Source organism: Peromyscus californicus, unplaced genomic scaffold (genome assembly GCF_007827085.1).
Source record: "Peromyscus californicus insignis strain IS unplaced genomic scaffold, ASM782708v3 Scaffold_7__1_contigs__length_154581171, whole genome shotgun sequence".
Classification (NCBI taxonomy): domain Eukaryota; kingdom Metazoa; phylum Chordata; class Mammalia; order Rodentia; family Cricetidae; genus Peromyscus; species Peromyscus californicus.
In genome coordinates this window covers 81179541-81194059 of record NW_026294595.1, presented here as the reverse complement: position 1 = coordinate 81194059, position 14519 = coordinate 81179541, and the positions used below count along the sequence as shown (strand labels likewise).

Below are 14519 nucleotides of genomic sequence, written 5' to 3'. Positions count from 1 at the left end.
GACATTTGGTTTTCAAGCAACTTGTTTTCATTAGAAAATAATTTTAAAAATCTAGGGATTTTAAGGTATTATTACCTCTATTTATAAATAAACACTAGACCAGTTTACCCACAGCCACAGTTGAGGGATGATAATTGTGCAGGTCAAGTGATTTCAACTCCATTGCTCATTCCACTAAACGGTAGTGTGTGTCTCACATTCTCCAGGATGTCTGAAACTTCCAAACTAAACAGTTTGAAAGGCAAACTACTCTGGAAAAGTAGCTATCAAATACATACATTAATTTTCATGGTAAGTAAGAAAGGTGGCACAGGCCGAGAACTTTCTAACAGATTTGATTTAAAGGGTTCTGGAAAAATGTGTCTGTTCTAGAATTTTCTTCTTCTGTTGTTTTCATGACATTTTATTATTACTATACCAAATTGTATTTCCTTTATAGCCCTTACATTGTCAACAAGTACCATATTTAGTTTGCTATTCCTTTATTTTCTATGTCATCTACCTCATTGTAATCAAAGCTTCATGAGACCACTGTCTTACTGACACTACTCTTCAAGTCTTGGGTCAATGTCTGGAACTTTGTAGGAACTCTGTAAATATCTGTGGAAAATGTACAGAATGAAGGAGAGTCTTCCTTTTGCTAACACCAATCCTTCTACTTTCTTACATGAGGATAAATGGGTTTTTTGGTGGAGATTTTTTTGTGTGTCTGTGATCTTTCTCAGCTGTATTTGGGGAGCTGAGCTCACTGTCTGTGCTCTCCCATGTAATACTTTGAGGTGATAAAGACTATTTACAAGTATCCTGAGTTACTGTCCTAGTGAGAATTATTGTTTCTCAGAAGCTTTGCAGAGGACAGAATAAAATCCTCTAAAATGACTAAGTTCAAGTGTGGCTGAATACCTAGAAATTATTGGATTTCTAAAAAGCTAACATGGGTTGGGGGAATGGCTCATTTGATAAAGTGCTTGCCAAACAAGCATGAGGATCTGAGTTTGGCTCCCAGTATCCATGCCAAGTCTGGCATGGTGGCTCACTGATAATCCCAGACCTGGGGAAGTAGAAACTGAATGTGGACCCTTCAGGCTCATGGGACAGCCAGTCTAGCCAAAGAGTTCAGTGAGAGATCTTGTGTCAAAAAATAAAGTGGATGGTGACCAAGGAGGACACTTGACATTGACCTCTCTTCTACACACACACATGCACACACATACATACACAGAGAAAGAGCGAGTTTTTAAAGTTAACATGATATTTATATCATAAAGGCCTATTTATGATGTATTATGGAATTTTCCCAGAGAAACCCAGAATGGGGACTCATAATCTAAGAAATGATTTACATTTCAACAATGCGCTTGACTACTTATGCTAAATAAGGTTCAGATACCAAATGAGTAAGGAAACAATTAGACTTACACAGTGTTGGATTTTGGAACCACAGATAATATAATATACTCTGATGTGAGAGTAGAGAGTGTATTATACTTAATGCTCATAACTGGGTACTTGGCATACACAAAACATTATTTAGAGTGTGCAGGTAACAATAGGTTTACAATTATTTATTAGAGAATCATGACTTATGTATAAACACACAACTCAGTATTCCATGAAAATACTAAGTATTTGGGTGTTTCTCAATGACTTTGCATTTGACAGTGTAAGAGATGCTTCCATACATACACACATATGCTTCCATTTTCCCATCACCTAGAGGCACCTTTTTGTCTTCTGCAAGTGACTTCAAATCCACATTCATTTATACATACTTCCTAAAGTTTTTAAGAGTTGGAATGGAAAATGTGTGAAATATATGACTTTAGTTTTATACTCAGTTATCAAAATAGACTATTTTCTATAATGCTATCTTCCTATTTTTGAGTATATGCAGCTAAGTGGGAGATAAAATAGACTAATGATCTTATCTAATATATATACTATTCAAAGAAAACAATGAAAAGACTATGAGAAAACTAAGCCTGACTCTGAATTAAGGCATGGTAACCCTACAGGTACATGTCACAAAGCCTAGAGTTAGCTTTGGCAGAATAAAGCACCATTGGAATCAAACTCACTAGACATATAATGAAACAATAATGCAGGATTCCATGTTCATTAAACTAATGCATTTTTTGAAAAACAAAATATGACAGAACATTTCATTATTGACGCAGATATGAGAAAAAGTGTTATGCTGCTATTTATAATGTGTCCTGTGTGTCATGGAATTGAAATATTTCCAAATCATCAATAATTAAAATGATGAGAATCCATCATTTCACTGACATTTACTTCTACATGAAAAGCTGGCCTGTTTTAAATGTGCTCACACATATTCTTGTCAATCACAAGCTGTCACAGCAAATTATTTCATTTGGTAGATCACATGGCAGCTAGCAGAAAATCTCCAGGTTTAAATATAGATCTTAGGTGTAGTACCAAGAAGTCCTTTCATGGTTATTTTCCCCTGTGACTACATCTTCCAGCCTATAAGGGATATGCAGTCTTACCCATAATACTCAACCTTCACTCTCCTTACAAAGCTCAGGGCAGAAAGGAATTGCTATAAATGATAGCTCTGGGAGCCAAATAGCAGAGTACCATATCTAAAGAGGTAAAAACACAGGACGACAAACTCTTACAATCAGATTCCACACAATAGAACTTGGCCCGATCCTCTTTCTAATACTTAAGTCATACCAGGGCACTGCCTGTAACTTTAACAGATATTAAGTAGATGAACTCTTAAAAATCACATGGATTGGATACAGGAATTTTTCTCTTTACTGACACCAAGCAGATGCTATGGAAAACTGAATAAAATTTAAACAATATAACCAGAACTTGTTTAAAGGCCTCTTTCTGATATGATCATTAATAAATATCAGAATTGCCCCATGATGGAATTAAAAGAGCTAGTAAGACATCTTCATGAATAATCTTTATATAAAACATTTCTATTTTTATGATTTTTCCATTTTTTTCTTTTAATCTTCCATCCTAATCTCTCTGATTAGGTATTCAATTCAAAATACAGGAAATAGTTTAATTCTACATTTTAACAGGAAATGCTTCCAGTCAGTCTTGACCTTGGCATACATACACCACTCTGTATTCTGAGGTGTGTGGACAGCTCTCTTAGTCATTCATAGGCAGTAACACTGGCTATCAGCAATGATACTCAAAGGGACAATGAGCAGTGTAAACCATCAGACAAGTGCTGGGGCTTTTTTCTTAGTAAATTCGGGGTACTTTCCATAAGAGGTAATTTTCACTACCTACACTGATTTTCTAAACCTTAGTAAGAAAATCAATAAAATATGGAAATATAATTGCCAAAATATTATGCTGACTTATTTGACCTTCCTGTGGGAGAAATAAAATGATAAATATTTTTCCTGGGAGAACCCATTTGATATACACTGTTGAATTGTGTTTCTATTACTAAGTATTCACATTATGACTTACAGACCTTGTTAAGCTCTGCAAAGTCCTGGACCTCTATCCCTATTTCAGGGCTAAACACATAGTAGGCACACAATAAAAATGCTCATTGGCTTAAGTTTTTATTGAATTGAAGTAAACTGAATTTAAATCAGAGATGAAAGAATGGTTAAAAATAAAAAGTAACTAGACAACTATTAGCCCTTACTTTCATCTCCTCTGATCTGGCTGGTTCCTTGCAGGCACATAGAAATCTCCCATAAGCTGCTGCGAGAATGAAAGTAAGTTAAAATAATGCCAGGTCACTGACTGGTGCCTCTGTGCTGACTGTCTCTGAAACACACATGCAGCTGAGAAGGCTGTGTCACTAACACTGACGCTGGCCAGTGTGGCTTTCCTGCTTGCCCTCAGCAACGCTTTGCATCTCCTCATGCTAAGCTTGTTTTCTGTTTTCAATGTCATTCATACATTGTTTATTTTCACAGTATACCTGGAAGTTCAGCACCACCCTGTGTGTGTGTGTGTGTGTGTGTGTGTGTGTGTGTGTGTGTGTATAAAAACATTTAAGTTCTCAACATTTTGAAAGTAACCAAATGTCAGTGTTTATTCAGGCTTATCTGTGAGAATAATTAGATGGTGGCTTTCCCCCATTGTACTTATCCTACATCTTTTTAATGGACATGTGATGTGCTAGTCTGTGTCCAAGCTCACCTACAATTTCTTCTCTCAACAGACAAGACACATCTGCCACCTGCTCTGCTCCGTGTCCCAGTAACAACTGTCGAGCAGCATAAAGATTGATTATCAGTCAAAAACCATTGCACAACACCAGATTTTGGTGGGTTAAGCTTGCTGATCCAGCAAGAGATGGTGTGAAATTTTCAGGAATGTGTGCCAACATTTTGGTGCTGAAAGAACAGCAGTGCATGTCACAGTGAAACACAGCCAAAGATGAGCGGACAAAGCAGACAAGTTTGTTGTTGTTGTTGCTCTGGACTTGGCTTTGAAAAAAGGATAAAATGAGGAAGGGAGAAGAAATTAGCTTGTACATTTAAAAAACATCCACCAGGAATCGTTAAAAATATGACATCATTATTTTGTGCATACATGTCCAGGAATTTTTTTTCTCTTAGTTTACCTACAGAGACAATCTTTATATGTCTCTTTTGTGATACCATTATTCACTAGAAGGTAAGACTTTCTTATCTTTATAAAACTAATCAAAGATTTTAGTGCAGAGATAATGCATAAATATATGAAGTTTTTAAAATTATGGAAACATTTGCCTATCAAACTGTTTTGTGTAAGCAAATGTTTCTATGGATATAAAATAAGACAACCACTGTCTAAAGTTAAAGCAAAATCTGAAAGCATGTGAATCTGCATCATTGCACAGTGAGTGCTATGCCAACAGCTCCCTTTATAGGTACCACAGTGTCCCAATTTAAGAAACTGCTTGTTTCTGATGATCAAGTGCTACCAACATGATAAAAATTCTAGTGTCATCTCATACAGTAACATTAATGCATGGGGGACTTCCATCGTCTCCTCGATAATGAACTCTAGAATTAGTTTTCTTTGGTTCATACACTCACTGTCTAGGCTTGCCTTTGCTCCCCCAACTTTACAAGAGTGGCAGAGAAATTGCTTCTAATGTGGTATCAGAGCATCGGGGGCACAGCATTCAGACACACTGGTTCTTACAATGAGGCTGTCTCTTCCATTACCTAAAGCCCATTGTGTGGAACACTGGATAACGAGCTCTCTGTACAACATGCTTGGAAGAAGGATTGAAAATGCTGCTACTTTCCTTTCTTTTTTAAAATGTGTTATTTCATGTTGAGAAAAGACTTTTTTTTTATTTTTAGAAAATCTTCACATATCCGAAATCTTAAATATAAGGACATGGGAGAAAACCCTGAGCAGGAACTTTGTCTGAGATTCTATGTATAAATACATAAATATAAATATTTAGAGGTTAAAAAATTAAATTGAGCTATAGCATTTACTTTATGAGTAATGTTACTGGGAGATTCACATGTTCATAGAATTATTTGTTCATTACTTGCCACAATTTCTTAATTATGTTAATGCCATCTGAAAAAAGACCAAGAGTGTAAGTGAAAAGATGATCCTGGAAACTCTGAACTATTTTCTGAGAGCATACATCTAATGAATTATGTCTGCTGAGTGTCACGGAAACTAAACAGTAAATTCAATAATCTCTGATTTAATTTATTATATTTTCACCATTTAACCTCCTGCAGGCTCCCTAATGTCTATTCAGATCTATATTAAATTAAGCACCAATGCTAATGAAGGGCAATAAACGTGGCTGTCAGTGGATTTTTCTTTCATTAAGCACATTATCCTCTTACTGAGCTGTAAATGCGTAAACATTAGTTTTGTTAAACCATGCAAAAAAGACAGGAAGAAAATCATTTTTTAATTGCACTCCTTAAGCAATTTATTGTGGAGGAGTTTGGTATTTCTTTTTTCCTTTTTACCTCTAATTTTTTTGAACGGATCTAAAAAGGGCTCTCCTGTTGAAACATAAACATTGGCTTCATGGGGTATATCTTCAGGTTTGAGGGCTTCCGTGCCGTCTGCCAGGAACACTCGTCGTGCGGCCATGTTCAGATTCAGCTTGTGTGTGCACGTTTCCAGCAACTAGAAGAGAGTCACAGGTACGACACAATGATTTACAAAGAAAACAGCATATGCCCACAGAATAAAAATAGACCAATTGAGTCACATATCAGACTCAGGAACTCAATCAATGCTGTGACTGTTTCTCAGCATTTGAAAATGTGGAAACAAAAAACAAATCAAATGGGAAAACTATCTCATTATTGTCTAGTTTTATTTATAAACATTCTGTGCTTTAATAACTCTCCAAAATGCATAACCATTGTATTTGTTTAATTAATCTGCTTAATTACTAACCACAGTATTATGTTTACTTTAAAAAAAGAAGTAGTAAAATTCCTATGACTATGTAAGCAATGTACAGGTTCAGATTTACACAAGATTTTAACGCAATGATTGTCTTTCATATTTGTTTGTATTATAAAGAGAATAAGAGATAAATAATTGAAAATGTTGGGATATTAGTTACCAAGGCAATGGTTGGTGCAGTAACTTTGGCAAAGGCTGTTCCAGATCCATTTTTGTAAGCTGTCACCTTAATGACTCTTGGTTGAAGTTCATATCTCTGAGACAATCCTTGGCAATTATGGGGTGACTTCAATTTTAGAGAGGACTCTGATGATCTAAAAGAAAAAAACCCACAAAACTTGGTGCATGTTAATTACTTAAAACTTTTTTAAAAATGCTATCTCACAATTCTCTAATAGAAGCCCTTAAAATTGTTCCTACAAATAAGAAGATCCCACAACAAAACTTTTGATACAATGAGATCAACACTGTTTCAGTATCCAAACACACAATAGGATGTTTGCCAAGGTTGTTCCTCTCTCAGAATGAATCGTTCTGGCCACTTACTAGTAAAACCCCAGAGCATTCTTTTTTAGATTATGGACATGAAGAATTAGAGCCAGTCAGACACCTGCCATGTTTTGACAGCCAAAACAATAGTAGGGGCTTAATATCATGGGATGTTAAATGGCTAAGATTTTCCCACAAGTGTTTGCACTTACGAAAGAAAGTTCAATTTTTAATGGATATAAGAAACTCAATAGGTTTATTATGATGAAAACTTGAATTCAAAAGCTAACTTTATTGCCTATATTTTTACAATCTCAAATTGGGGGGGGGCAGTAAGATTTAAGATTTCTATGTTTTTATCTTCAGTCAAAACTAGTTTTGATTTTTTCAAAAGTACATGGTAAACTGTCAAAAATATTTCATTCAGAATTCTCTAATAATTTTCATTTACAAGGCTATTAAAATCAACATTTTAAAATAAAAACTTGAAATAAATTAAGTTAAAACCACAGTCTACATGTCTACTCAAACACCTAAAAGCAGTGGAAGTCTCAGGGCCCTAGTTTTCATCTTCAGCCCCTTTTCTTCTACCCATTACCTCTTGAGTTAACAGTTTATGATACTCTAAAAATGTATGTACTAGATGGTTTTATAACTATACTTCTGTCTGATTCTGATCCAAAATATTGGTTAAATACCAGATTTACATTTCTATTTCAAATAAATGTCTTCTAAGCAACGACTCTGCCTCCAGCATTCTTTTCAGTTTTTGATGACCTAGGCTGGAGTGTATCTCATGATTTCCAATATGTAATTAGCAACATTCTGACTCCAGTGTAGTCAAAGTAAAAATCCAGGAACAACAGAAAACAGAACCCCAATCAAAATGATACGCTATGTTTTAGTGTCTGAAATAGTCAATGGAATCACTATAAATTCTGGTCAAATAAAAGAGCTTCAACAGTTGGTTAAAAAGAACAGTGAATGGCTTTGATTACCTCGGCTGACCCGCTGGCACACTGACAGGTCTGTTTCTCTTGGATGGCGACATAAAACAAGAATTGTTTTTACTCTTGGATCTGCAGCTATCTGGGTTTGATGATTCTTCCTGGCCGTGATCTGATGCTGTTTGATGTGTAGAACAATCTTGAAGGCCTGACCCTTCTGATACAGCCGCTGAATGCAAAAGTCTGTTGGGGCCAAGCTGAAGCTGCAAACAACCATCAGTAGTTTTAATAACAGCTTTTGCCTGGTTTGACATAAACTCCCTAAAAGAAACAGGACATGGAAGAGTACAATGAATCTATTGTAATGACTTATTAACATCTACCATGCAATAAATGCTGTGAGGTATTGGTTAGACAAAGTGCTACTCTGTCCGGATTTTGAGGCTTGTAATATTACCAGAGGGAAGGCAGTATTTGCAACTTCCCTTTACACATAAGTTGAAAATCAGAAAGGTTAGGTAAACATATATGTCATCAGCAGAGACAGGGTAGGAGCTTGGACCCAAGCCTGCCCTAACATTGAGCTTCATTGTTTTATTTAGTTAAACTAAAGAAATTTGCATAATGCTTAAAATTTGTAATTTTATGATTTACTTTATTAAAAATGAGCAATCTAAATACTAGAAAATAGGTAAAGAGATGTGGTCCCCACATGCATAAAACTTGCAAACTATCCCTCAGTCATGAATATATTTCTAAATGAATGTATGAATGTATATTTCAATGGGCAAAAGCAATTTAAGAGAACTGGTTTAGCATGAGTGAGAATATGGTTGATAGGAACTGCAGAGATTATTCAGCAGTTAAGAGTACTGGCTGCTCTTCTAATGGACCTGCACCAACATGGCAGTTTACAATCATCTGCAATCCAGTTCCAGGAGATGCCTTCTTCTGGCCTCTTCAGACATCACACATGCACATGGTGCACAGACATACAAGCACACAAAACACCCATACATTAAAAAATATATATATTTTTAAGGAAGGTGATTGATTTATGACTCACTCATCCCAGTTTACCCAAGACTGCTGGAGTTCTAGAGTCGAAAGTCACATGTCTCAGAGAAACTGGGACAGGTGGCCACCCATATCCCAGTATTCAAGGTAAATGAGTAGCATTGAGAAGAACAGGAACGTGTAGATACAGAGCCATATGACCTGGGGTGATGTGGAAATATCAAGTCACAGTGGTGAGACAGGTATAGGGTTTTCTGATTCAATCAGATTGGACAAGCTTTGGCATACTTCAGAACACCCAGCTGTTGGAGGATGGAGGCATAGAAGATGCTATGGTCTTACAGAGGTCCGACACACCTGTAACTGGGACAACTCAAACATCTACCAAGTCGGTCTCTGTTCTTCTGAAATGACACTAGTGTTAGTCAAGGTTCTCATATATACATACATACATATATATATATATGAGAACCATATATGTGTGTATGCACATATATACACACATACATGTAACATACACACACATATATGAGAAATAATATGTACATATGTGTATACATGTCACATGTGTATATATATGTGTAGATATAATATGTTTATATTAATTATATATGTGGGATTTATTAGAATGGCTTACAGGCTATGTTCCAGCTAGTCCAACAATAGCTGTCTACCAATGGAAGGCAAGAATCTAGTAGTTGTTCAGTCCATGAGGCTGGATATCTTAGTTGGTCTTCAATATGTGCCAGAATTCCCAAGAAGCAGGCCCTAATGCCAGTGGAGGAATAGATTTGCTAGTGAAAGTTTGGGCAAGCAGGCAAAGAGAGAGCAAGCTTCCTTTTTTCATATCCTTTATATAGGCTGAGGTAGATCGTCCCACCTCAAAAGTTCTGGATTAAAACTGTAATTTCCCACTTCAAATCTGGATTAGAAGTGGGTCTTCCCACTTCAAACGATTTAATTAAGAAAAATTCCCTCACAGGTGTGCTCAGACATTTGGGTTTTAGTTAATTCCAGATGCAGTCAAGTTGACAACCAAGAATAGCCATCTCAACACTGCAACTTTGGGGGATTATGTACTAAAATTATTTTCATCTAATTATGATTCTAGTATGGTTAAGACAGTAAATTAAATGACTTGGTAAGTGATAAAACACAATTATATTTAAATAAGTGGGTCAGTAATATATTTATTTATGACTTGATTTTCCCAAAGATTTATATCTAAAGGTAGAGAAAGGGTAGTTGATAATAATGGTATTTCTTCTCATTGTCTCTATTTTAATAACATTAGTGAACCTTATTGGCTTATCATAGCAATTTTAGGAAAACTATTAAAAATCATATTTTTCAGCCTCACAGTTACTGATTTCCACCACGAGCACTTCCATGCCATCCTCCAAATCCCTCAGCTGTCATTGCAATGCAGGACCTTTTATAGCACTAATTTGAAGCTCTTTAAACCAATGGCATTTATCCAGGTAATCTATAACCATCATTGCACTTCCTTCAAGAAACTCTGTGTTAATCTGAACGTAGGACTTATTTTCTACAGCCATTTCCATTAAAATAATTATGTAATAGAAGACCAAAATGTGTAAACTAGTATTTATACACATAAATTTACATTGCTAATTGTTATTAACTGTAAAGAAGACATCCTGGTTATTGCAGGAAGAAAGTCATGGATCAGGTGCATAAAAAGGCTTCACGGGGTGGAGGGGGTTTTGGTACCTAACTCCTGCACACCGGGCTGTAAGCTAACTGATGCGGGTGCTGGAAACTCAATTCAGATCCTCTAGAAGAGTAGAGATGTTCTGAACTGTTGAGCCATTTTTCCAGGCCAGAGGTTAGAATTTTAACAGGCTTGATCTTGTACAGGTCTCCTGTGGGTAACCAGTTTCTGTGAGTTCATGTGTGCAAAAGCCAACTCACACCCAGAAGACAGTGATTCACAACACTCCTCCCATCCTCTGACCCTTGTATTCTTTCCACTCCCTCATCCATGACATTCTCTGAGCTGTTGGAGGGAAGCAGAGTCACTCTTCTTTAGGGAGGTGACTACTGGCAGGTTGCCCTTGCCCCGGTGGATTTCCCACACCCTTGTGAATATGGGCAGCACTAATTGGACTCAGTAGGTTAAAAATAAATAAAATACAAGTAATTAGAATAATTAGAAAGAAATAACCTTAATTGTAAGAAATGGTTAGGGATACAGCTCAGAGTAAAGCACTTGACTCATAAGTTTAAAGTTCTGGGTTTGATCTTGAACACTGAGGGAAGGAGGAGGTGGAGTTCAAGAATTTGTATACTGCTATGTTTGCTTGTTGCATGACTTGAGGTGATTTTTCTCCACCCATAGAAGAGTGAAAACCCCTGCTTTTATAATCTTTCCACTTTCAAGAGAATTCAAGCAGTGACTTGAGTGCAGAAATTAGTCTTTGCCAACTACGGCATTGTGTAAAAGTGTATCACATACGCCGGGCGGTGGTGGCGCACGCCTTTAATCCCAGCACTCGGGAGGCAGAGGCAGGCGGATCTCTGTGAGTTCGAGGCCAGCCTGGTCTCCAAAGCGAGTTCCAGGAAAGGCGCAAAGCTACACAGAGAAACCCTGTCTCGAAAAACCAAAAAAAAAAAAAAAAAGTGTATCACATAATGCCACTTACAAAAAGTAATTTAAGAAACAGAATATTGAAAAGTTCCAGCCCAAAATCACACCAGACAATGTTGATTATTGAACTAACCATTATTCCTCCTACTTCCCTTAGATACAAAACTTCAGTCGTACTGGGAGCTCAGCCTCCCAGTGTGCTGTGTCCTTTGATCAGCCTCAGTGGGCAAATGCCCTGTGGTCTAGAGCCCACATGGAAATTCTATTTCCCATCTCCCTGGCAGATTACATAATCGGTTTTTATATAATCTTAGCCAATGCGACACCTTCCAGGAATAGTTCTTTTTGTTTGGTGGGTTTTGGTCATCCACTTGTCTCTCTTTCTTTCAGATACTGTTGAGTGAACATGTGTTGATCTATCTTGCAGGCAGGCCAGGCCAAGTAAAATGAAGTGGTCAGTGTTCTGAGGACTGCCGGGGAAAGCATGAAGTCTTTCTTATAACACCACAGAACCACTAAAGTTAACACCGTAGTTACTCTGTGACATTCTTCAGTGAGACAATAAAAACTTCCTCATTTTAAAAGTCACTTTCAGCTGAATTTTCTATAATTATCCCCTTGGATTTCTACTACCTTCATTAAGGAGAGTACATTAAACATAATGCAAATTTAATGTAGTACATGGGTAATTATCTCAATTATACTTCCTTTGTTTTTAGTTTTACTAATATTTAATTAATTAAAGGATAAAATGTAAACCAATCTGTTCTTTACTAAAAATCCAACTTTCATTTAGTCAAAAACATTTCAGGGGAAATTTTAGCATAAGCATAAAATGACAGGGAGGTTTTTTATCCTCCCCCCCTTTGAAACACAAAGGATCCTTGGCAAATTTAGATTTCTATAGAGCAAATCTGCATGTGGCTAATAATTCTATTCATAAGTGAGAAGTGTGGCCACTTTGACAGACTGTGGCTCAATAACAAATGTGCAGGTCTAACTTATCCCAGAGTTTAGATGTGAATTCAAGAGCAGGATGATGACAGTCGCCAGGGATTGTTCTTGCTGTCAGTGCATCCCAGTGTTCCCTGTCAAAACGTCTCTTTTTCTTATACAGAAGCCACAGCATTTTTATGGATAGCAATTACTTACAATATACAATGAAGTACATCAAATCTAACAACCACTCTTTAGCCCTTCATTATTTGGTAGAGTCTTTGTTAAATGTATCAACCATTTTCATCTAAATTATTTATTTATACTATATATTTGACAAGCATATATTTCTTACTTTATATTCCAATGGCATTTAAACCTTCCTAAGGGCTATATATTTTTTTAAATTATCATTGTAAAACTTATCTTTATCCTATTATTACTTTAATGGTAATTAAACTCTCTAATTGGAATATATTCAAGTAAGAGTACATAAATATCAAGGAAAATGACCATGAGTATGCTTGATAATACACCACACACTTAAAACACTGTAATGCAAGCAATAAATGAACAGGTTAAACATTTGTTTAATCATTTTTTAATAAAACCTCTGGCATGCACAAAGCACAAAGATTCATTAAACTTCATCTTGCCCTCCCCTCAGCTTACTTAAACAAACAGCCTCCAGAGATACAAATAGTATCCTTCAAATTTTCTGATAAGATGTTATTTGAACATCATAGAAAGTGAATAATTCATGATAATAATAAAAGCGTGGAGTTCTATGTAGAGTTTATTTCCAACTCTAGAAGAAAAGCATAAACCTAGTGCAGCCTGGCATGTAGATGAAGCTTCTCCAACTGCAGAGCAAGTGCAGACTACCTTATATCACACTTTATAGTATGCATACTGCAGAAAGAGGAACACACCTTACCCATTCATACTGCTGGTTGCTTTGATTGACAAGGACACTCTGAGCAAGAACAGTTCCTAAGATTAAGGTGTGTGAGTTTCCTTATGTTCAAGGGAATAACACATTCCACGTAAAAGGAAAAAGAGTGACTTTACCTGTATTGAAGTACAAAGAGATAAAAAATAAGGTACACCTTATATCTAAAACTGGGTGAGGCTCTATATACTTCATGTAATTTTTCCCAGAATGTGAATTCCCCAAAAGGAAGTTATCCAGTGGTTTGGGTTTTTTTTTTTTTTTTTGGTCGTGTTTTAAAGGAAACAATATACTAATGTCTAGTATTGTCAAGATTTTTTTAAAAGGCTTGAAGGAAAAAAAATCTGAACAAAACTATGAACTGAGGAACATGTAACTTGGGCAACAATGAGTGCAGAGCCATGCTCCGCTCTTGCTGTCCGCATCTCCCCTCTGCCACTCAAGTCATCATGGAAGCTGATATGCCCTTTTTGGAATGATGAGGTTACTATGTGTAAGCTGTCCCTGAGGTTACTATGTATAAGCTGTCCCTGAGGTTACTATATGTAAGCTGTCCCTAGAACATTCAAATATTTATATTTCAGAGAAGCCTCATCACAATTGAAATATTCAAGATAATTAGGATCACATTTTTAAAAGTGACCACAAAGATATTAGTGTCCTTGAAAGCAAATAAATATTAAGAGTAGCCTAAATAATCTTCAGTAAAACAGTGTACCTACTTAGGTCCCCAGTTAAAGTACTAAAGGAAATTTGTCTCCTCAGGGGATTGTAGAAGTCAGTAACACACTGAGCTCCCAGGACATAAGACATGGTGTAACTTTCTATTAAGAAATCCCTAGCAGGACTGACAGCTAAAGATCATTAAAGCAAAATACATTATATGTGGGATAGTAGATATTGCTTAAGATACTCTCTAAAACTTTTAGATGCAATTGTAATTTGGAATTACAGAAGTACCTTCTACGGATATGGTGAAACTGTCCTGGGTATCTGCTAGTAATAAACTACTGTTTGCGGCATCTGTGTCTGAAAAGCTGGCGCCATGTTCTGGGTCAGCTGGGAATATATCAGACCACAACTGAACAGGAAAAGCCTCCTATTGCAGATGCCTGAAAAGTAGCTGAGAAGTAGCCAAGTGTTCTCCAGTCTCTAACCTCCA

At 36.4% G+C, this 14519-nt stretch overlaps 1 protein-coding gene across 2 annotated transcripts in view; it reads right to left on the bottom strand.

Annotated features, from left to right (window-relative positions):
* Dcdc1 (doublecortin domain containing 1) overlaps positions 1-14519 on the bottom strand; it is a 402669-nt gene that overhangs the window by 354310 nt on the left and 33840 nt on the right. The window contains exons 2-4 of one of the 2 annotated variants that reach the window (XM_052722390.1): positions 7893-8162; positions 6566-6719; positions 5955-6117 (exon numbers count right to left, since the gene is read on the bottom strand). In XM_052722390.1, the coding sequence (XP_052578350.1) occupies positions 5955-6117; positions 6566-6719; positions 7893-8155 (580 nt within the window). In that variant the 5' untranslated portion in view covers positions 8156-8162. The remainder of the gene's footprint in view (positions 1-5954; positions 6118-6565; positions 6720-7892; positions 8163-14519) is intronic. The other variant, XM_052722391.1, reaches the window with a different exon arrangement.